Below are 22615 nucleotides of genomic sequence, written 5' to 3' on the forward strand. Positions count from 1 at the left end.
AATTAAAAAGTGAATGATTAACCTCGAATGGAGGCAAAGAGCCCTGGGAACCTGCGGGCAGAAATGGGATCCAGAGCCTGAGGCGTCCAGCGCATGACTTTGGTGGTGGGGAAATTAAAGGAAGAATAGGTAATGAAACTTTCACTAAGCGGCATGACTCTGGGCAAGCCAACCTGCTCTTTGAATTGCAGCAGCGGAGTTTCGAGTAACCTTGCTGTTACGGTTACGGTTGCTATAGAGACGTGTCACGCAGAAATCCGAGAGACACTGCTGCCATCCCCTGGGCAAGGCACAGATTGTCCCATTTTTGGACCACGACAGTACAGACCCCCTCCAGACAAGCTGTATATTCAGGGTTCCTCCCGTGTTGATTGCACAAGGCTTATGATGGGGCTAGACAGCCTTTACAGAGCATTTGTTCTGCTTTGTTTACGGGGCAGTCATACAGCAATGAGCACCCGTCCTGATTTATTTGCACAAAGCTATTTCGGTGGTTAAGGGACGTGGGTGGCGCTGTGGGTTAAACCACAGAGCCTAGGACTTGCCGATCAGAAGGTCGGCGGTTCGAATCCCTGCGACGGGGTGAGCTCCCGTTGCTCGGTCCCTGCTCCTGCCAACCTAGCAGTTCGAAAGCATGTCAAAATGCAAGTAGATAAATAGGTACAGCTCCGGCGGGAAAGTAAACGGCGTTTCCGTGCGCTGCTCTGGTTTCGCCAGAAGTGGCTTAGTCATGCTGGCCACATGACCCGGAAGCTGTACGCCGGCTTCCTCGGTCAATAAAGCGAGATGAGCACCGCAACCCCAGAGTTGGTCACGGCTGGACCTAATAGTCAGGGGTCCCTTTACCTTTACCCTTTTATTTCGGTGGTTAGACTGCAGGCCGCTCCTGATATATTTTTTCTACAAAAATATTACAGTATTATATTTTTACTCCGCCTTTTCCTCCCAGGAACTCAAGGTGCCGCCGTTCTCCCCCTTCCCCATTTTATCCTCACGACAAGCCTGCGAGGTAGGTTAGGCTGAGAAAACACGACTCTCGACTTGCTGACTTGCACCAAAAAGACTCAAATTTGTCTATGGTACAAGGAGTCGGCGCATACCCCATCCCACCAAATATTATGGCGCATTCTCCAGCTGCAGTTTTCAGTAGTTTTATAAAGAGCTGGGAATTGAGGGCTGAATAACATGAGATGTATATAAGCATTGCCCGGCGCTGTTTCTTAATGAAGGAAAGGCAGATTCGGGAGAGGGGCAGAGAATCAGAAATAAATTTCCCGTCTGCAGCTTCTCTGCCCAAATGGGTGTCTCCCAATGCAGTTCAAATGAAAGCTAAACGCAGATTTTTGGACCATGGTGGTGCTGGGGTGGGAGTGGGGGAGGCAAACCAGAGAATCTGTAGACATAGAATGAGTTAAGTCACTCCCCCTGCTTCTTCGCTCCAAATTCCTTCTCACCTCCCGAAACTGCCTTTTTAATGGCATCAGGGCTGTATGCCTGATGTATGCTGATGAGACGAATAGCTAGCCGCTTTCACTTCCAGCAGATTTTCCTTGCTCTAAGGCTGCCTTGGGGTGCCTCTGTTCCCTCCTCCCCACCCGATGTTGCAAACATCATGCTAACCTGATGTGGACCATGAAACAAGGTGACTTTGCAACACGGGGAGAAAGGAAGGTTTGGCTCCTGCCCACTTCTGAAATCTTAGGAGATGACGCTGACATCATCTTGGAAAAAAAGAGATGACTCTACAGTCCTAAGCCGTGCAAATGTATTTTCAGGGCCACTAGCTCTTTAGCAAACAATTCCTCCCCTGTTGTTGCCTATCCTCCTTTGGATCCTTCTCATCGCTGCATAAGAAGTGGTACCCAATGTTATGTACTGAAGTTCTCACCCCATGCCAGCAGGGGGATACTGTAGATAGTTTTCACTCAGGTCCACATATGCAAATAAGGAATTGAAAGTGATGTTCAGTGATTGGATAGTTACAGAAAGTTGTTACTGTTGCTTTGTAGCGGAGCTCTATATAAGCAGGTTGGCTGAACCCTTCAGCTCAGTTCTGTTCTGGCCTGCGAATAAATAAGAGCTGTTTGAAGAATCGCTGTGTCGTCTGATATGTTCACCCACAACTTAACACCCAAACTTTGCTGGTTCCTGGAGGCAGGACACATAAACCTGGAACTGGTGGTTTTGGAACAGAACACCCAACAAGACGTTGTTTCTTGCCTAGGTTTATTTGCCAACCTTTATTGAAAAGCAGTGTGATTTGGTTGGTGGTCACAACGATGGGCCGATTTGGATGCAATCTTCTCACCTTCATAAACAACAGCTAGGAACAAGAGCTGGGCATCTCTTGCTCCTGCTCTGGCAGGTTTTCTTTAAACCAGAATTCCCCACTACACACAACTCTGGTTGACAATCATCGCTTAACATCCTAGCTAGTACACTAGCTAGTACACAGAGTTCCCCTTTTGGAACTTAAACAAACCAGGATTTTCCACATGAGGGTAGGGGTGAATTCATAGTTTTCACCTTTGTTTCAGGCTTCACAAACCATGGTTCCTGAACCAGGGAGTGCTGCATCCAAACCAGACCATTGGCAGGGTGTTTAGATTGTGCAGCAGGTTGTGGGCTTCTCTCCGCCGTTTTCGGCTGCGCTAACGCTATTCTTGTCTGCTGAGCTTCATCGCCAGAAAGCTTAGCGTGCTAGCTAAGCTCGCGAAAGCAAGGGACAGCAGGGCGATATAAAAACTCTCTCCTAGGAAACTGAGCAACTCGGCGTTCATCAGATCATCCATGTAGATCCGTTCGTTAACCGTCACAAAACACCAGCAACAGATTCCAATGAGGATTACAAGGAAGATGCCTGCAGGGGGAGGGGAAAGAAAGTCCATTAGAAAGGTCTCCTTAGAGTGCAATTCTTCCTGTTTGTGTCATAGAGATGGAACAGGCAGGCAGAGCAACTATGAGCTTATCTGTTGACAGCTGTTGGTTTTGGGAAGCCATGCACAGTGCTTAAATTTCATCTGTCTGTCTGTCTTTCTGTCTGTCTGTTATGTACTGAGTTGAATAGGATCCAAAATGCAGCAGTCTGATTGGTCCTAGAACAATAGGACCCAGATTGCAGCAGTCTGATTGGTCCACAGGAGCCACCCAATCCAGCTCCAGGTGGAAGTGAATCCGCAACCTGATTGGCCTACAGGAGAATCCCGGAATTAGCCAATCACATGGGGCCCATTGTGTAAATAATGTCTATAAAGCAGACATTCTGGGGGAACTCCTATTCCTCCTCACCACTATGAGCTGAATAAAGAGCATGAAATCCACTCTCGACTCCATTTCACTATCTATCCTGAGCCCTGCAGGAACAAGCCAGTGGCCCATCCTGGGTGATGCACAAGACTATTTAAAACAACACGTAAAATCTAAATGTCAGTTAAAAGCCATTCAACCAATAAAACAGTTCAGCAGCAATATAAAGAAAACAGATTCCACCTAGAGTGTTGCACCCAAATGCCTGCATGAAAAAAGGTATATTATTGCCTTCTGTTATGGAGGGGGATTGCCTTATCTCCAGAGGTGTGAGTTCCACAACCAGGGAACCGCCATGGAGAAGGCTCTAGCCCCCATCACTGCAAAAAGCTGCCTTATACAGAGTCAGACCATTGGTCCATTTTTAAAAAAAAATTTTTAAGAAGAGTTTGGATTTGATATCCCACTTTATCACTACCCAAAGGAGTCTCAAAGCAGCTAACATTCTCCTTTCCCTTCCTCCCCCACAACAAACACTCTATGAGGTGAGTGGGGCTGAGAGACTTCAGAGAAGTGTGACTGGCCCAAGGTCACCCAGCAGCTGCATGTGGAGGAGCGGAGATGCGAACCCGGTTCACCAGATTACGAGTCTGCCGCTCTTAACCACTGCACCACACTGGCTCTCACCATTGGTCCATTTGACACAGTGTTGTCAACACTGACTGGCAGCAGCTCTGCAGCATTTCAGGTAAGGGTTGTTCCCAGTCCTATAGAGATGCCAGGGAAGGAAGCTGGGAGCCACCGTGTGGAAGACAGACCCTTTACAGCGGAGCTACAGCCTTTCCCCAAATGTTCAGCCCAGCTTGAGATTATTGATACCCTGAGCCAGCAGAGTTATTGACATAAATGTGAGGCAGACCCGCTCCATGGCATTTAGGGTGTGAGAAAATTAATGCAGACAAATACAACAGCATTCTTATCCCCATTGCCTATTGGCAATCTATGCTTAGTTGAATTTGTCTGCATTAAATCCCCCACAATCCCCTTCTCACCATGGACTCAGCTATACAGCGGGAAATAAAACATTTTAAGTGTGTTCTAAGTACAATATACAATGTGACACTAGACGGCGATGGCAAAACTTATGGAAAACTCACTGTATTTTTAAAAACTCTTTTTTAAAAAAAGCATTTTCAGAATGATTTTTATATGTGTGTAGATTCCACCAGCATGGCATGCAAAGTTTTATTAAACTACTCTCAGTCACATTGTAACCTCACAGTGCCCAATTGGAGAGATATGGGTGGGTCAGGTATAAATTAAATTTAAAATCTACTCTGCCTTCTCTTTGTGGATAAATGTGCAAGGCACACCCAGAAAATTTATACCCATTACTTTTGTTCTCTCACTGACACCTAGATTTTGACTGTGGGCTCTGTGTCTTGTGCCTTATTCACTGGTGCATCTTCCACAACAACCATGAAAACTATCAAGACCTGCAACAACACATTGCTGTGTGGGGTGTTCCTGTCCAGGGTTCAAGCCAGCCATGCCCTCTCCCAGATTTCCCCATTGCATTCCTCCACCTCGGTTTTCCATTCCCCACAACAGTCACTTATTGTTCTGTGAGCCACAGAACACATCGAGTCGGGACAAAGCACACACTCTTCTGTGAGCCAGCTATGCATGCAAACTGAAGATTTCCCTTGCTCAGTTTTTTTAATACCAATGCAATTATGGGTTGAGTTGAAACTGTCCCTTATCAGTGTTAGATGCAAAAGAACCGGCAAGTCTACGTAGAAACTGGCAAATTACCTGACAAAACGTGCAGGGAAGTAGCAACGGCTGTTTTATGCTTGCCTAGGATCTCAATTTCCATGAAATCCAGGAGAAAAGCTGCAAAGCCCAAGAACATGCCCACGAAACAAATGAAGATAAACCACGGCACGAAAGCAGTGTTGGGAAAGAAATGAACATCCGCTGTCGGAATAGAAAGGAGAGGGAAATTCATATGGCAAACTGTAAAGGTAAAGGTACCCCTGACAGGTCCAGTCGTGGCCGACTCTGGGGTTGCACGCTCACCTCGCTCTATAGGCCGAGGGAGCCGGCGTTTGTCCGCAGACAGTTTTTCCGGGTCATGTGGCCAGCATGATTAAGCCGCTTCTGGCGAACCAGAGCAGCGCACGGAAACGCCGTTTACCTTCCCGCCAGAGTGGTACCTATTAATCTACTTGCACTTTGACGTGCTTTCGAACTGCTAGGTTGGCGAGAGTAGGGACTGAACAACAGGAGCTCACCCCGTCGTGGGGATTCGAACCGCCAACCTTCTGATCGGCAAGCCCTAGGCTCTGTAAAGCACAACGCATCTGCTCAAAAAATGGAATCAATTTGTACCCATTTTTTCACCCCAACTGCCAAGGCTTCCCCCAAAGAATCCTGGGAAGTGTAGTTTGGCGAGCTTATTGAGGAACACAGGACATTGCCTGATACAGAGTCAGATCATTTGACTACCAAACTGTCCATGCTGAGAGGCAGTAGCTTTCCAAGGTTTCATTCAGGCCCGACAAAAGCCTTTCCTAACTTTAACTGGAGATGCTGGGGGCTGAACCCACACCCTTCTGCATGCAAATCAGATGCTCTGCTACATGCTATGGCCATCTCTCTGTTAAACTATGGAACTCACTGCTACAGGAGGCAGTGATGAACACCAAGGTAAAGGTAAAGGGACCCCTGACCATTAGGTCCAATCGTGGCCGACTCTGGGGTTGCGGCGCTCATCTCGCTTTACTGGCCGAGGGAGCCGGTGTACAGCTTCCGGGTCATGTGGCCAGCATGACTAAGCCGCTTCTGGCGAACCAGAGCAGCGCACGGAAACGCCGTTTACCTATTTATCTACTTGCACTTTGACGTGCTTTTGAACTGCTAGGTTGGCAGGAGCAGGGACCGAGCAACGGAAGCTCACCCTGTTGCGGGGATTCGAACCGCTGAGCTTCTGATCAGGAAGTCCTAGGCTCTGTGGTTTAACCCACAGCGCCACCCGCGTCCCGAACACCAACCTAGAATTCTTTAAAAGAGGACTGTGACAAATTCACGGACAAGAGGGCTGTCGATGGCTCCTAGCCAGGATGGCTCTTCTCTGCCTCCATGGTCAAGACAGCGATGCTTTTGAATACTACCGGTTGCTGGAAACTACAGGAAGGGAAAGTGTTCTTGTACTTAGGTCCTGCTTACCAGTTTGACACAGGCATCTGGTTGGCTACATCTTGTGAGAACAGGATGCTGGATCCACCTAACCCCAAGGCTGTCTGTTCTGACTGGCAGCAGAGCTGCTAACCCAGCTTGTGGTACCCATGGCGCTTTTATCTAGAGATGCTCTGGCTTGTTAAACAGGAACCTGATACTTTGGAGCATATTTTCTTTTCTTGTGATTTTGGCATTTATGCCAGAAGAAAATGATTAGAGGCCTTACAACTCAATAGGCAGATTTCTATGCTACCAACGGTTCAGGACCTGCTTTCGGACAGGAATGATCAAATTACTTTAATAGTGGCTGAATTTTTGAGTGCTGTCCATGTAGAAAGACTGAGCCATTATAAAGAAAATTAGTGGTTCTTAATTGATCGGGGATTTGGTAGTGCTGTATTGTATTATTTATGCAAATTGATCTTCTCTGGAGTCAAAGATATGACTGGGACACACCTTGTTATGTTGAGTTCGTATTTTGCACAATTTTTTATACGGTGTCTGTTTGATAATGTGTGGTTTGATATGCCTAATAAAGGATCTTGATTAATAATTATTAAACCTTGCCAGTCTGCCTACCAAGTCCTGAAGCAAGACTTTGGAACTCCCTCCCTAAAGAAGTCAAACTGGCCCCCTCCTTGTTGTTCATTTGCTAGCAGGTGAAGATTTCTTGGTTCAACAGGCTTTTGGGAACGGGTTGCTTTTAATGAAAAGGGTGGTGCTGTGCTGTTTTAATTATACCAATGTTTAATTGATTTTCAGTTGTTTTCCCTCTGTGTTTTTAGCTGCTCTTACAGTGGAACCTCGGGTTGCGGACGTAATCTGTGACGGAGGCACGTCCGCAACCTGCAGTGTTCGTAACGGGCGTGACGTGATTTAGGGCTTCTGCGCAAGTGGCAAAACCCGGAAGTAACCCTTTCCGGTACTTTCGGGTTTCCTGCGGCTCGCAACCTGAAAACCCATAACCTGAAGCATCTGTAACCCGAGGTAGCACTGTATTTTTATCTGTAAATGGCCTTCACTGTCAGTGGAAAAGACGGGGGAATAATAATAATAATAATAATAATAATAATAATAATAATAATTTTCTGGAAATGACTCAGAGAGAGACTGTGCCTTGGCGTCTGCTCAGCAAACGGCTCAGCCTGTTTTGTGAAAGTAGCAAGTCCAGGGTCTTCAGGGAGTAGAACTTTGTATTCACTATTCACTCAGCGCCGTAACGATAATTTACGACACCCATGGACAAAAATAAAAGGCTTCAGCAAAACAAACCAAGCTTTTGCAAAAGCAAGTGATTTAAATATACTTTTAGAGGGGTGGGGTGTGGGGTTGAACTCCCAATTTTAAAATAGTTTGAACAGTGAACCACAAGAGCAAATGAAAGCAACGTAAACATACCCACCTACGCCTAGCTGATAACACCAAGGTTTCAGGTTTGATCTCTATATGGGATAGAGGGGGTTGGACTAGATTTGGGCCCCCTTGGTGCAGAATCCCCACCCACCCTGAAACGGCGCAGGAGCAGGGGCTGTTTGGGGAAGAAGGCCCTCTTACGAATGTCTGTGCCGTTGGGTTGCTGTGTCTCGTACACTTCCATCACGTCGGGCACCCCGAAATTGTACGTCACCCACCGCTTCGGCTGCCTGGTGTACGGATATTGAACCACGGCCACCCACTTGAGCAGGGAAACAGCCACACAGAGGCTGGCCAGGCTCAGGCACTGCATCAGAGCGGCCAGCAGGCAGTAGATGGTGGACAGAGACAAGCCGTCAAGCTGTTCGTGGATGGAGCGGGCCCGCACGCCTCTCGACGCCAGCAGGACGCTCAGCACCTCTTCAGACTGGATCGATTCTTGCTGCGACTGGCACACGTGGGCCTCCTGCAAAGACAAAGGGTGGGGCCAGTTCCATACATGCCACAGACGCTCGGGTTGAGGTTTCTGCATTGCAGGGGGTTGGACTAGAGGACCTCCAGGGGTCCCTTCCAACTTTGTGGTTCTCTGTGTCCTGCCCACTGTGGCTCTCAATGCACCCAGGAAGCTATTTTTCACCATTGCTGCAGGCCTCCTTCCTGTGGAAAATCTGAAGCTGTTGTTGGCCCCATGTACACACCTCGAAAGTAGGGCAGATTTGAGGGTAAACCATACACAGCACGGGTCTGCCCTTGTGGCTCGTTGGAAGTTGAAACTGCTTCACATGTACTATTACGTTGTCGTTTTTATGAGGATATACGTTTGACTTTTATTACACCTGTTTTGCAAAAGTCCAGGAAAGAATCGGAACACCATAGTTTAAAACTACTGCTAGAGGACAAGAATCCCAAGACTATATTAAATGTAGCTAAATTTTGTGCGTCTGCAATCAATTGCAGGAAGCAAATGGTATTCCATAGTGACTAAACCCCTAAATGTTAATTACAGGGGGCACGCTAATAATTAATTTTAATTTTTATATTTAAATCCTTGTTATATTCATATTGTCTTTTGTATTTCTGATATATATTTTTTATGATCTGTGATATTGTGTGTGTTGACGCTGGTCTGTGACCGTATTAATAAATTCATTCATTCATACCTCGAAAGTATCCCAGAAAAACATTTCTCCGACGCAAATGGGGATGTCCTATTCCTCCATCATCATCATCATCATCATCATCATCATCATCATCATTATTTAGATCCCGCCCATCTGACTGGATTCCCCAGCCACTCTGGATGGCCTCCGACATACATAAAACATAATTAAACGTTTTTTTAAAACTTCCCTATACACGACTGCCTTCAGATGTTTTCTGAAGGTTGCCTAGTTACTGATCTCCTTGGCTCAGGGGGTCGGATAACTCTAGACCCCTGGTTCCCAACGTGGGCCATATTAAGGGGGGGCAATTCGAGAACGAGTTATTAACAGTTAATGGCCTTTTAGGCTTCCTCCACGTGAATAGGAGTTCACTATTTGAATAATAAGAATTATATGTCACAGGGGGTGGTGGGTGGAACCAGGATTTGAGAGATGCTTAGGTGGGGCATGGCAAAAAAAAAAAAAAGGTTGGGAACCACTGATCTAGACCCTCCAACATAATAATATTAATAATAAATTATTTGTACCCTGTGGCTTCCAACAGAGATTAAAAATAGGGACATCCTAAGGGAAGGTGGGACATCACAGGCTCAAAAAATTTACGGCTTCTGTAAATCTGGGATTGTCTCTGGAAAATAGGGATACTTGGGAGGGATATCCCATTTTTTAATCACAAGAGAACGGCCGCCATATAGGTTGTGGCTCCTGTGTCTGCGAACCTTGGGGAAGGGCGCCATCTTGTCCTCAGGCCGCGAAATGTCTTGGGAAGGCCCTGTGAGAAGCCCATGCTTCCTAGGGCCTCAATCCAAGGCCCAACCTCTCATTTATGGCATGGATTCTGGATTATGGCCTCATGGCTTGCTCCAGCCTTCGGAAAGGCCTTCGCTTTGCCACATACACGGACGCCCAAGGCGCAAGTCCTTTGCCTGCGCACAAACTACGCCGGCTCCTCAGGCCCAGCCTCAACTGTTGCTCCGCAACTGTTATGCGCCCAAGGGAGGTTGCACTCTCCAGCCCCAACCGCAACCTCCCCACAGTCGCCTTGCGCCCTGCGCATGGCGGCTCACCGGGACTTCGTTCTGTTGCGACATGGCTGCGTGTTTCCCTCCAGTCCCATGTGGCTGTGCGCAGACCAGCGCGCATGGAAGCGACAGCAGGCCAGAGAACCTCTGCGGCAAAACAATGGAAGGGCAACTGTTCTGTTGCCACAACTGCCGGCGCATCGATCACATCAGCGCCAGGGATGGGGAACCGTAGGCCCGCCACATGGCCGAACTGTGGAACTTGCTCCCTCAAGAGGCAGAGATGGCCGCCAGCTTGGATAACTTTATGATCACTACTCTATAGCAATTGTTGTTATACAATTCCATTCACCATATAGATGGGTTTATGAAGCATTTCTGCATCCTTCTGCTGTGCTGAAGAATTCCACGAAACAGTGGGTATATCCTGAGGTTGAATCCTGACAAGACAGAAGTACTGTTTTTGGGGGACAGGGGGCGGGTGGGTATGGGGGACTCCCTGGTCCTGAATGGGGTTACTGTGCCCCTGAAGGACCAGGTGCGCAGTCTGGGAGTCATTCTGGACTCACAGCTGTCCATGGAGGCACAGGTCAATTCTGTGTCCAGGGCAGCTGTTTACCAGCTCCATCTGGTACGCAGGATGAGACCCTCCCTGCCCGCCAACTGTCTCGCCAGAGTGGTGCATGCTCTGGTTATCTCCCGCTTGGATTACTGCAATGCGCTCTATGTGGGGCTACCTTTGAAGGTGACCCGGAAACTACAACTAATCCAGAATGTGGCAGCTAGACTGGTGACTGGGAGTGGTCGCCGAGACCATATAACACCGGTCTTGAAAGACCTACACTGGCTCCCAGTATGTTTCTGAGCACAATTCAAAGTGTTGGTGCTGACCTTTAAAGCCCTAAACTTATACTGGGCCTCAGCCCAGTATAACTGAAGGAGCGTCTCCACCTCCATCATTCTGCCTGGACGCTGAGGTCCAGCACTGAGGACCTTCTGGCAGTTCCCTCACTGTGAGAAGCCAAGTTACAGGGAACCAGGCAGAGGGCCTTCTCGGTAGTGGCGCCCGCTCTGTGGAACGCCCTCCCATCAGATGTCAAAGAGAACAACTACCAGACTTTTAGACGACATCTGAAGGCATCCCTGTTTAGGGAAGCTTTTAATGTTTAATAGACTATTGTATTTTAATATTTTGTTGGAAGCCGCCCAGAGTGGCTGGAGAAACCCAGCCAGATGGGCGGGGTATAAATATATCATCATCATCATCATCATCATCATCATTATTATGCACTTCTGTCAAAAAATACCTGTTGGGAGTACTTGAATCTCAGTGCCGTCCTGCTCAGAAGTTGAACTGAAGTGTTCCAAGTCGGCGTTCCTTCAGGTATACTGGGCCAAGGCCGTTTAGGGCTTTAAAGGTCAGCACCAACACCTTGAATTTTGCTTGGAAACATACTGGGAGCCAATTTAGGTCTTTCAAGACCGGTGTTATGTGGTCTTGGTGGCCGCTCCCAGTCACCAGTCTAGCTGCCACATTCTGGATTAGTTGTAGTTTCCGGGTCACCTTCAAAGGTAGCCCCACATAGAGCGCATTGCAGTAGTCCAAGCAGGAGATAACCAGAGCATGCACCACTCTGGCGAGACAGTCTGCAGGCAGGGAGGGTCTCATCCTGCGTACCAGGTGGAGCTGGTAGACAGCTATTATTAAGTATATACATTCAGTGAGCCCCAGAAACCAGACCCGGTGAGAAAATGTGCTGTGTATTAAATAGCCAGTGGCACTGCATCTATAATGTTAGACACCTTCGTTGAATTTTGTGTGCAACACTGCTATTTCTAATAATCTGGGAAGATGCGCTATCTGGGTAGTTTTTCTGCCCTAAAATCGTGAGCCTGTTTGAGGAGTTGACAGTGTGGTGCTGTCACAAAATCCTCTGCCAGCTGTGTAAAAAAGGACCTCCTTTTGTTTCTCTGGAGCCTTCCGTTCAACTTTATTGTTTGCTTGTTTTTAAATAATTTTTTATTAGGTTTTACAATTCCATCATTATAACAACATATCAAATCACATACTGAAGAGTCCCCAGATTCCCCCCCCCCAACTTCTCTCAACTTCTTATTCTGGTTTTTAATACATTTCCTTCCCCTGCTTGCTATATTACCCTTTATATCAAATTCTTTATATCCACGAAGGGGGGGAATGTGTGGTCTCCGAGAAGGCTGATCGATCGCCAAATGATTTATATCTGTGGAATACAGTTCATTTACATTGCAATATTGCAAACAGTCTGCCCAACAATCTATAGTAACAACTTAACAACGTGGAAGACACTGCGTCACTAAATCTCAAAAGAAAGGTTTGGGCAACAGCCCAGATTGGAGTGATTTAACAACTTGGGAGTTGCTGCGTCATTTAACTTCAAATGATAAACCTGGATGGGAATGAAGTCAGGAAAAGCTGCTCTGGTAAATAGACAGTTGAAAATATATATATTTACAAATAAAGCTGTATTCAGTGGACGAAAGGACATATGATTTTTAACATGATTGAGAATCGCATAGCCAGGGACGGAGAACTTTAAAGCGTTAAGACCAGAAGGCGGAAAATATGAAAACAACGAGAAGAGACAGGACTGAAGATTTGGAGATATGCTTCAGAAGTCCAGACTATGGGGAGCCCGGAAAAATTAATAATTACAATTTGGACTACAATTTGGTCTTGTTTTCGTTTCTTGTTTTTAATTCGATTATGATGTGGATATGTTGATTGGCTGTTTTTATTGGAAAATCTATAAAAATGTTTTTTTTAAAAAAATTCTTTATATCCAATAGTATTCTCTTATCCTTTTTACATCAGTTGCAAGTGTTTACTCAACTTTATTGAATGTCCCCTAATTCCAAATATTACACCAGCCCTCATCATGCTGTCTGGAGGTTTCCTCTGCTTTTCTGGCACTTCTCTCTCCTCCTGAAACATTTTTTTATTTTATTTTTTGGACTTCTGCAAACCTGCAGGTTTGTTCAATCCTACCAATACCTCTCTCTTGTGGACGGTGACACTGGTTTGACTATAGAAACAATGGCACTCACAGTATGAAAAGGAGCAAAAGAAATGATGACACCACTTAACAAACAAAAAAATTATTTGTCATATATATATATATATGTTTACTTTTTTTTTTACACACAATTTTGGCCTTCCGCCAAGAAATCAGGTGATTTCTTCACCTGAGTCTCCTGTTTTAATTTGATTATTTTATTGCATAGTTTATAAAGAGACCACTTCATTATGTATTTTAATTGGTCTGATTTTTTTTAAAAAAACGGCGACGACACCCATCTTCTGATTCTGTATGATACTGAACAAGCATAAGAAAGTACATAAAACGACACCACATTTTAATAATGTTATACGGTTGGCATTTGGGTTTTGTAAATTGCTTAGAAGCCATCGTGGCATATAAATTATATTTTATATATTACTTTATATAATATATTAAAATATATTAAGTGGCATATAAATGAAATGACAAGGAAAACAAAAATTTGATGGAGACACCCGTTTTATAACCACACTTTATTTCCTCTGAGCGTGTAAAAATTGCCTTTTTATGCCACCCCCTTAGCGATTGCTCTGGCCTCGGGTTCCAGGTTGATGAGAGAATTGCTCTGCTGAGCCAGTTCTGTAATGGAGACACGTCCCCTCCGCCGAATGAAGTCGGCCACGGCCGTCATTTCCTCCGTCGTGATGTAGATGAACTTTCCTCTGTCATCGATTACGCCTAGAGGCAAGGCCAAACCGGAATTAAGCTCCGCAAGCTGCTCTTTCTACATTCATTTTATTGCCTAGCTAGGATTTCTTAATCAGCCCATCTCCAAAGGTTTGGGTTCGGCTGCACGATATAAATACTTAGGCCTGTAACCTCTAATTGACGAATTGGTTCCATTAGGGCCCTAAATGTGATTTTAAGTGTCCTAGTAATTAATGGGGGTGGGTGGGTTTGCTTTTACTCTTCTTGGCAGGTTTGCCTACATCGCTCTATCATCACCAGCCAAGGGCAAGGCAGGATGTGTTGCCTGGAGCATGTCGCTTGATGGAGGAGGAAAGAGTTGATGGTCCCCGCCACAAAAATTCAATCAGCCTTCTTTTTAAGCATCTCCTCCACCCCAGTATAGGAATGCAGCAGGCTTCTTGGCTCCCTCCCTGTGGACTGCCCTCCCATCAGATGTCAAACAACTACTTGACTTTTAGAAGACATCTGAAGGCAGCCCTGTTCAGGCAAGTTTTTAACGTTTGATGTTTTCTACTATCTCAGTTTTTGGTCAGCCAGCAACGGCCAGACGCGAGTCTTCTCAGAAGTAATCCTTGACGTTTAAGTTGTGCTAATTTGGATGTATGGAATTGAGAGCTGGACCAGAAAGAAGGCTGATCGCCGAAGAATGGATGGTGTTGGAGGAGACTCTTGAGAGTCCCATAGACTGCAAGAAGATCAAACCTCTCCATTCTTGAGGAAATCAGCCTGGAGTGCTCACTGGAAGGACAGATCCTGAAGCTGAGGCTCCAATACTTGGGCCACCTCAGGAGAAGAGAAGACTCCCTGGAAAAGACCCTGATGTTGGGAAAGATGGAGGGCACAAGGAGAAGGGGACGACAGAGGACGAGATGGTTGGACAGTGTTCTGAAAGCTACCAACATGAGTCTGACCAAACTGCGGGAGGCAGTGGAAGACAGGAGTGCCTGGCGTGCTCTGGTCCAGGGGGTCACGAAGAGTAGGACATGACTAAACGACTAAACAACAACAACAATTTGGACCCATCTGCAACTATTTTTACTCCGACGGCTGACATTTTCAGCACTGGGATGTTACCAAGCTGAAACAGCAGCTGAATATCAAAAATAATCAACCAGAGATGTTCAGGTACTGCTGCTGCTATATTGCTGCTTCAGTCTAAACAAGGCGATCGGCCCCATAATGTTTTCACTGTTACCTGTGAGCGTTCCATCAGCCATCAGGTCTTGCACTCTGTTAATTGCATCCTGTTGAGGAAAAACAAACCCTGTAAGCAGCAAATATCACATTTCCAGGTGCAGAGGCATGTTTTCAGACAACACCATGACACACCAGCCTTTCCACAAAGGCCTGGCAAGTGTCTGCTTCAGGGGACATTTCTCTTACACATCAGCATACATTAAAGGCGAAGAGGGAATGCCTATATATTTATTTATTTCGATCAATAACAAGTTGAGAAGGTAGGAAGAAAGGAAAACAGAATTTAAAAACAATGCAGAATATAAAAACAGATGGGAGAACTATAAAACAATGATAATTTAATGATGAGGAGCAACTTAAGGTGTTAGCAATTTTAAAGTTAGGGCAAGATCCTGTGCTGACAAGCTATCGCTGCCGCACAAAAACTAGCTACCTTGGCGATAATCTCGGGAGACTGGTCAACCAAAAGATAATCAATATAAAACACTTCAAATCTGCCTAGTATACTTTGTAAAATTTGATTCGTGAAATGGTGGCGGATATCACAATAGGAAGAACAGGACATGCAATAAAACATGTTCCACATTTTCTATTTTCTCTCTTTGACAGGGGCATAAGCACCCATTGTATGGCACTGCTGTAACTACCCTCCCGTACTGCAGATGGAAGCACATTAAATTTAGCCTGGGTAAATGGTTTCTTAAATTTTGGAATAGTCAGATGGATCAGATGATCTCCACGAAGAAACGCCCGCTCTGATTCTAAAAGCTGGAAAAATAGAAACTGTGTTTATATAATTTTGCAACTTGGCATCCCAGATGCATTGGCGCATGTTTTTGTTGGCTTTTGCAGAATCCACAGCAAGAGTGGCATTTGGCGAGAATCCTAGTTTTAGGGCTTTCTCATTTACTGTGCCAAATTTTCTCATTATGTCCAGGAGCCCTTCCCCTGTGCTATGATAACACAGGGTAGCGCATTTCCCCAGCGAACGTCGCTGGATGCCAACAGAGAGGATATGCAGTCCTGATAGGACACCATCCCATAAGGTCGGTGTCAAAACATATGGATTGGATTGGCGGTGTCTCTGTCGCTGATGCACCTGTGGCCTGGCCTGCAAACACGTACCTGTGTCCTTATGCCCAGGTGAGAGGCCAGGTCCTCCAAAAGAACCACTTTGGCACTCTATGAGGAAGAGGCAAAAAACTGAAATTAGCGAGACAAACAGTACACATTTTGCAGCTTTATTTTAACACAAACTGGACTTTGGTATGTACTATATTATCAGTTGGTGAAAGATTTTGGGAACTTAGTTTTGACAGAAATGATAAATATTGCTAAAGAAACTGTTGTTTGCTATCCAAGATGAATGTCGCTGAATATTTTTTGATGATACCAATGTAAAATACATTTGTCAAAATAATTGCTCTTCTGCTTGAACTCGGCAACGTGAGCCGTAATTGCAACTCAATGGAAAACAGCCCAAAATCTTACACTGGGCGCTTGGTAATTATTATCCCTACAGACACTTTTCCAAACGCAAAGTTGGCTAAAAAATAATAACCAATGTGAATAGGTAAAGGTAAAGGTACCCCTGCCCGTACGGGCCAGTCGTGTCCGACTCTAGGGTTGCGTGCTCATCTCGCTCTAGAGGCCGGGAGCCGGCACCATCCAAAGACACTTCCGGATCACGTGGCCAGCGTGACGAAGCTGCAGCTTGGCGAGCCAGCACCAGCGCAGCACACAGAAACGCCATTACCTTCCCGCTATAAAGCGGTCCCTATTTATCTACTTGCACTTAAGGGTGCTTTCGAACTGCTAGGTGGGCAGGAGCTGGGACTGAACGACGGGAGCTCACCCCGCCGGGGGGATTCGAACCGCCGACCATACAATTGGCAAGTCCTAGGCACTGAGGTTTTACCCACAGTGCCACCCGCATCCCAACCAATGTGAATAGCAGTCCTTAAAAAAGGAAAGGGAAATGTACAGTGTGTAAACAAATAAACCCATTTCATCGGATAAAGCCCAGCATTTCCAAGTCCCCAAGTTATGAAGTCAGATGCAGCCGAGCTAGAGAACTGAGCATTATGGACTGAACATACTGAACTGGAACCAGTCCATGAAAACCAGTTCTCAGAGCTTGGAACTGCCAGGGTTCTGCACATCTTCTTCTAAAGGGATTAAGGGGGAAGAATGCCAGCTGCGGTCCTGCTCAGCTGGGCACTAGCTTTGCCAGGATGACGCAGCCAGGATCCTGCCTGCCTGCTCCCGACAGCCCATAGTCACCCGCACAACAACAGCCGTGGTGGACTGGATGAGGGCGAAGGAAATCAAAACTCTTGGTCAGTCGTGTAAGGCAGGACAGGGAATAGGGATTCAACCCGTGTTGCGTGTGGTTACACTCCTCCAGAGGCTCACAGTTAGAACATGCTCCTGGACTCAGCCCTGAGCTTGGATACTCAAGTCTCTGCGGTAGCCAGGAGTGAATTGGCAGAGTTAAAACTAGTGTGCCGGCTGAGCCCGTTCCTTGAGATGTCTGATGTGCCAGCACATGCCTTAGTTCCATCCCGCTTGGATTACTGCAACCCGCTCTACATGGGGCTGCCTTAATTTAAAAAGGGATCAGAAACTTCAACTGGCTCATAAAGCTGCAGCCAAATTGCTGACCGGGTTGGTGATAATAAGGAGCTGGCATGTGAGGAGCTAGCCGGCAGTAAATCACACTGTGTTGGAGTTAACTCTTTATTAGCAAAACAACCGTGATCTGCACAGGAGTGACAAAGTGTTGGTGCTGACCTTTAAAGCCCTAAACGGCCTCAGCCCAGTATACCTGAAGGAACGTTTCCACCCCCATCGTTCAGCCCGGACACTGAGGTCCAGCACCAAGGGCCTTCTGGCGGTTCCCTCACTGGGTGAGGTTGCAGGGAACCAGGCAGAGGGCCTTCTCAGTAGTGGCACCCGCCCTGTAGAACACCCTCCCATCAGATGTCAAAGAAATAAATAGCTATATGACTTTTAGAAGACGTCTGAAGGCAACCCTGTTTAGGGAAGTTTTTAATGTTTGATGTTTTATTTGTTTTTAATATTCTGTTGGGAGCCACCAGAGTGGCTGGGAAAACCCATCCAGATGGACGGGGGTATAAATAATAAAAAATATTACTATTATTATTACAACTGGGTGACATCACCTTGCCAACAAAAGCCCGTATAGTTAAAGCTATGGCTTTCCCAGTAGTGATGTATGGAAGTGAGAGCTGGGCCATAAAGAAGGCTGATCGCCGAAGAATGGATGCTTTTGAATTCTGGTGCTGGAGGAGACTCTTGAGAGTCCCACGGACTGCAAGAGGATCAAACCGACCCATTCTGAAGGAAATCAGCCCCGAGTGCTCACTGGAAGGACAGATCCTGAAGCTGAGGCTCCAAGGCTTTGGCTACCTCATGAGAAGAGAAGACCCTGATGTTGGGAAAGATGGAGGGCACAAGGAGAAGGGGACGACACAGGACGAGATGGTTGGACAGTGTTCTCGAAGGTACCAGCATGAGTTTGACCAAACTGCGGGAGGCAGTGGAAGACAGGAGTGCCTGGCGTGCTCTGGTCCAGGGGGTCATGAAGAGTCGGACACGACTAAATGACTACAACTACTACTACTATAGCCCTAATGAGCGCAGCGACTCATCTCCAGCAGGTCTTGCTCCCATGAAGCAGGTGCTGAGACTGAAGGTCCCTGCCTTCCCACATCCATCTAAGTCCCCTTCCTCTCCAGGGTTTTTCCCAAGCAATCATAGACTGCGTATGTGTGCAGACAATCTCTCCTCTGCCTTGTTCATGCCTCAGAGGAACAAGCACTCAGGTCCCGCTGAATGGGCTTTTCGCACACATCTGGCTGGCTACTGTGAGAGCAGGAGGCCGGACCAGGTGGGTAAATGGCCTGATCCAAGAGAGCTCTACTTACAGACAGCCGCTGTCCTGCCAACTAGCTAATGCCAAAGCCAGAATCGGTGTTTTGTGCTCTGCTTCTTCTCCTCTTCAGAAAAGCTTTCAGTTAGCAGAGATCTGACAAAAGCTAAGATCTTCTGCTTTCATTTGGGCTGCGTGGGAGGGATTGCTTCAAGTACTAAACTTGGTGGTTTAAGGCTTTCAGGTTTGAACAGGGAGGGGAAGCAGCGTTAAAGGTTTTATGCGACCTTAATTGTGAAAAATGTGCTTTGAGCGGGCAGAGGGTGGGGTGTTCGGATTCATTCACCACAGAAACAGGAGAATCATAAAGGAAGGAACTTGACAATACAAGGCAGAGATGAGAATCCTGGCCTAATGTTAAGCTGTGTGTGTGTGTGTGTGTGTGTGTGTGTGTGTGTGTGTATATATATATATATATATATATATATATATATATATATATATATAAAATATATGACTATCATCAGTGCAGGTAAGAAAAAAATTTAATTTTTATTTTTATAATCTACAAAACTGTCTTATTTATTTTATAGTACAGAACATTGATTATTGCTTTTGTTTTATGGCTCAATGGTCTTGTTAGATAGTAAAATTCATGTTAAATTGCTGGTTTAAGGCATTACTTTCTATGGGAAAGTGTGCCTTCGTTTTGGAATGCTTTGGTTTTGGAACGGACTTCCGGAACCGATTAAGTCTGAGAACCAAGGTACCACTGTATTGTGTGGGTGAGTTGGGTGTTCCCCTCAAATACCCTAATCAGTTTTCTTAAAACTTTTTTTTTTAAAAAATCACTGCCAAGTAGGAGGCTTATTTTCCCGAATGCTGACCAATCAGTGCTGTGCATTGCCCCTCTGCTACAAATGGCTTCCCCTGAGCTCAATGATTAAGAGAAGGTTATACAGTCATACCTCGCGTTACAGCTGCTTCAGGTTGCATTTTTTCGGGTTACAGACCGCCGAAACCCGGAAGTACCGGAATGGGTAACTTCCGGGTTTCGGCGGCCGCGCATGCACAGAAGCGCCGAATTGCAACCTGCGCATGCGCAGATGCGGGTTGCGCATGCTGCGGGTTGCAAATGTGCATCATGCATGGATCACGTTCGCAACCTGAGCGTCCGCTGTACAGTCTGACCAAAATGGGGCAAGTCATTGAAACCTCCTGCCCTGAAAGCCATTAGCCCTTCCTTGCTTGTATTCTCAGATTCCTGCCACCTCTTTTTCTTTTATTCCCCCAGCACCGGCTGGAAAGCTCATAGAATCACAGAACTGTACACTTGGAAGGGAATCAAAGGGTCATCTAGCCCAACCCCACAAAATGCAGGAATCAAGAGTTGTAGAAACCCCAGCAGGTGGCCGTCCAACCTCCGTTTAGAAAACCTCCATTGAAGGAGAGTACCAGGAGCGTGTTCTGTGGCTGCGGTTTGGGCTTGCAAACGGCAGATACAGATCCCAGTTCTGCTGACGAACCCGAGTGACCAAAGGGGCAGAGTATTGAAAGAACTCACTGCAGCACTCTCTGCCACAGACCAAGCTGAGTAGTGAACCCATTTTACAGATGCAGTGCAGACAAGTAGCTTACAAGAGACACAACTCTTTATGCGAGAGAACAAGGCACTCTGATTGCTGAACAACAGATGTGCAGTGCAAAGGGATGATATTCATTGTTAAAGGGAAAGAGCAAAAGGAGTGTAACCTACCTTGATGTAGTCGAGAAGTTCTGATACAAAGCTGCGGGACTAGGTACAGCAAAAGAAACTATTATTAATCTGATGCTGCTATAGATTATAAAACCAATCTCTGCCTGGATTTCTACGCAAAGGGCCAACCGTGTCAGGGACAGACGGCCTTCATTGCTTAAGTATGCATAGCCCCCTTGGAGTTAGGAATTTCCGGGTGGGTAATTCGGCTTTCGGAAAAAATTCTGCCCTGCAACTGACCACCCGGTTTATTGTGGATTTTGTCTGAAGTGGCTTCACCACCGAGAGCCGAAGTCTTGCTTCCAGGTGTCATGAAATCGGCTTGTGCATAACTTTCGCACATAAAAGCTCAAGAAACACGTTGATCTACCCACACGTAGTTGCTATCTCTGAGAAACGTAGAAGATAACAGGATATATTTATCCGAAAGTCTTCAAACTTACACGACCCTTTAAAAATTAGCTGATGAAGGTGAATACATCGAAACAGGGCCCTGTCCTGGTTTCTGATCCATAATTGACTTCTGACTTCTGCTCAGTGATTGAAACTAAGACCTCCACGTCGAATCTGACTATGGACTAACATGAACTTGTCTCTATTCATAAATTCTTATTTCTAATTCTGTAACAAATTATTGTGTTATACATATCTTTATGAGTTTGAGTCTGTAATCTCTGCTATTGAAACTTACATTGGCCTGAGTTCTTGGTGTGGTTTTTTTCTTGGTATATTTAATAACAAGAACTCCAACTTATTTGACTTTCGTAGATGGCACCACGCAAAAATGTCTCACCTCCTCCTTCTTCTTCAAATCCTTCCTGAAAACCCGCAACTGAAGCAGTTTTGTGTGACTGCACCTTTGCATGCTTGTTGCTTTATTGCTGTCCCCTTGCCTTGGTCTACCCCAGGCATAGGCAAACTCAGCCCTCCAGATGTTTTGGGACTACAATTCCCATCATCCCTAGCTAACAGGACCAGTGGTCAGGGATGATGGGAACTGTAGTCCCAAGACATCTGGGGGGCCGAGTTTGCCTATGCCTGGTCTACCCTCTGCAATCACCTCAACTGGTGAGTCTGTAGGCTCATTGGGGAAGGAATTTCCCCCTTTCTCTTTGCATATATTTATTTTTAAAGCACCGTGTACACAATCGCAGGAGTGGGCAGACCACTTGGCATATCTCTCCAACGATTTGCAGTATGTTGCTCTGGATTTCCGATTCCCCATCGTTTAACAAGAGCAATGGCTTAAAACCAGTTGATGGTAAAGAATGCTGGGAGCAGGGAGAGACACAGAGGACCAGGAATGGATTTTCATATGAAAGGCCTTGTGAGCTTGGTTCTGGCACCGACCATACCGGTAAATTCCTGGACTGAGCATGTGCTCAGAGGCATAATGTTTCAACTCTTTATTGTACGGCCACCAAATCAAGCCACTATTTTGGAGCAGTCTCAAGGTTTTTGTGTGTATGTTTATGTACTCAACTGACTTCTTCCTTTTTAAAAAACGAAATTAGACAGACACACAAGAGAGCACCAGAATCCTATATGGCATTTTTTAAGGACAGCCCCTTGTAACTACTGTATGAACATGCTTTTTATATTTAAAAAAATCTGCATTAAATATGTATTTTTTTAAAAAGAGGATATCATCCTGGGTTCCATATTGGTAGCCGTTAATTTGGATCAGAATCTATAGGGCAAAGGTGTCTATTCAGAAGTAACTCTCTGTGAGTTCAATGGGACTTATTCCCACGTAACTGGGCAGAGAATTGCAGCCTAAGTGCTAAAAATGCAACAATTGTAACACTCACATTTATTTTATTTTATTTTATTTTATTTTTTAAATATGCCTGATGTATATGTTTAGAAATACTGGCCAAAATGTTATG

General features: G+C 45.8%; 2 protein-coding genes across 7 annotated transcripts in view; both read right to left on the reverse strand.

The window, feature by feature from the left end:
- Window positions 1-2209: 2209 nt before the first annotated feature.
- LOC310742395 (uncharacterized protein) lies at window positions 2210-10541 on the reverse strand. Of its 6 annotated transcripts, none has more exons than XM_083571861.1 (4): window positions 10440-10541; window positions 8044-8368; window positions 5062-5226; window positions 2210-2860 (listed from the first exon to the last, which is right to left on the reverse strand). In XM_083571861.1, exons 1-4 carry the CDS (start codon window positions 10461-10463, stop codon window positions 2658-2660), a joined length of 717 nt encoding a protein of 238 aa, XP_083427987.1. In that variant the 5' UTR covers window positions 10464-10541; the 3' UTR covers window positions 2210-2657. The 6 variants fall into 6 exon arrangements, with proteins under 6 accessions (XP_083427987.1, XP_083427985.1, XP_083427989.1 ...); XM_083571859.1 differs by lacking the exon at window positions 10440-10541 and adding an exon at window positions 10133-10369; XM_083571863.1 differs by lacking the exon at window positions 10440-10541 and adding an exon at window positions 9785-10081.
- Window positions 10542-13646: 3105 nt separating this feature from the next.
- DDRGK1 (DDRGK domain containing 1) overlaps window positions 13647-22615 on the reverse strand; it is a 37272-nt gene continuing 28303 nt past the window's right edge. The window contains exons 6-9 of the mRNA XM_083571816.1: window positions 20727-20765; window positions 16201-16257; window positions 15074-15122; window positions 13647-13866 (exon numbers count right to left, since the gene is read on the reverse strand). Of these exons, the coding sequence (XP_083427942.1) occupies window positions 13694-13866; window positions 15074-15122; window positions 16201-16257; window positions 20727-20765 (318 nt within the window). The 3' untranslated portion in view covers window positions 13647-13693. The remainder of the gene's footprint in view (window positions 13867-15073; window positions 15123-16200; window positions 16258-20726; window positions 20766-22615) is intronic.

The sequence above is a fragment of the Podarcis filfolensis genome (assembly GCF_964270895.1).
Source record: "Podarcis filfolensis genome assembly, chromosome: 9".
NCBI lineage: Eukaryota > Metazoa > Chordata > Lepidosauria > Squamata > Lacertidae > Podarcis > Podarcis filfolensis.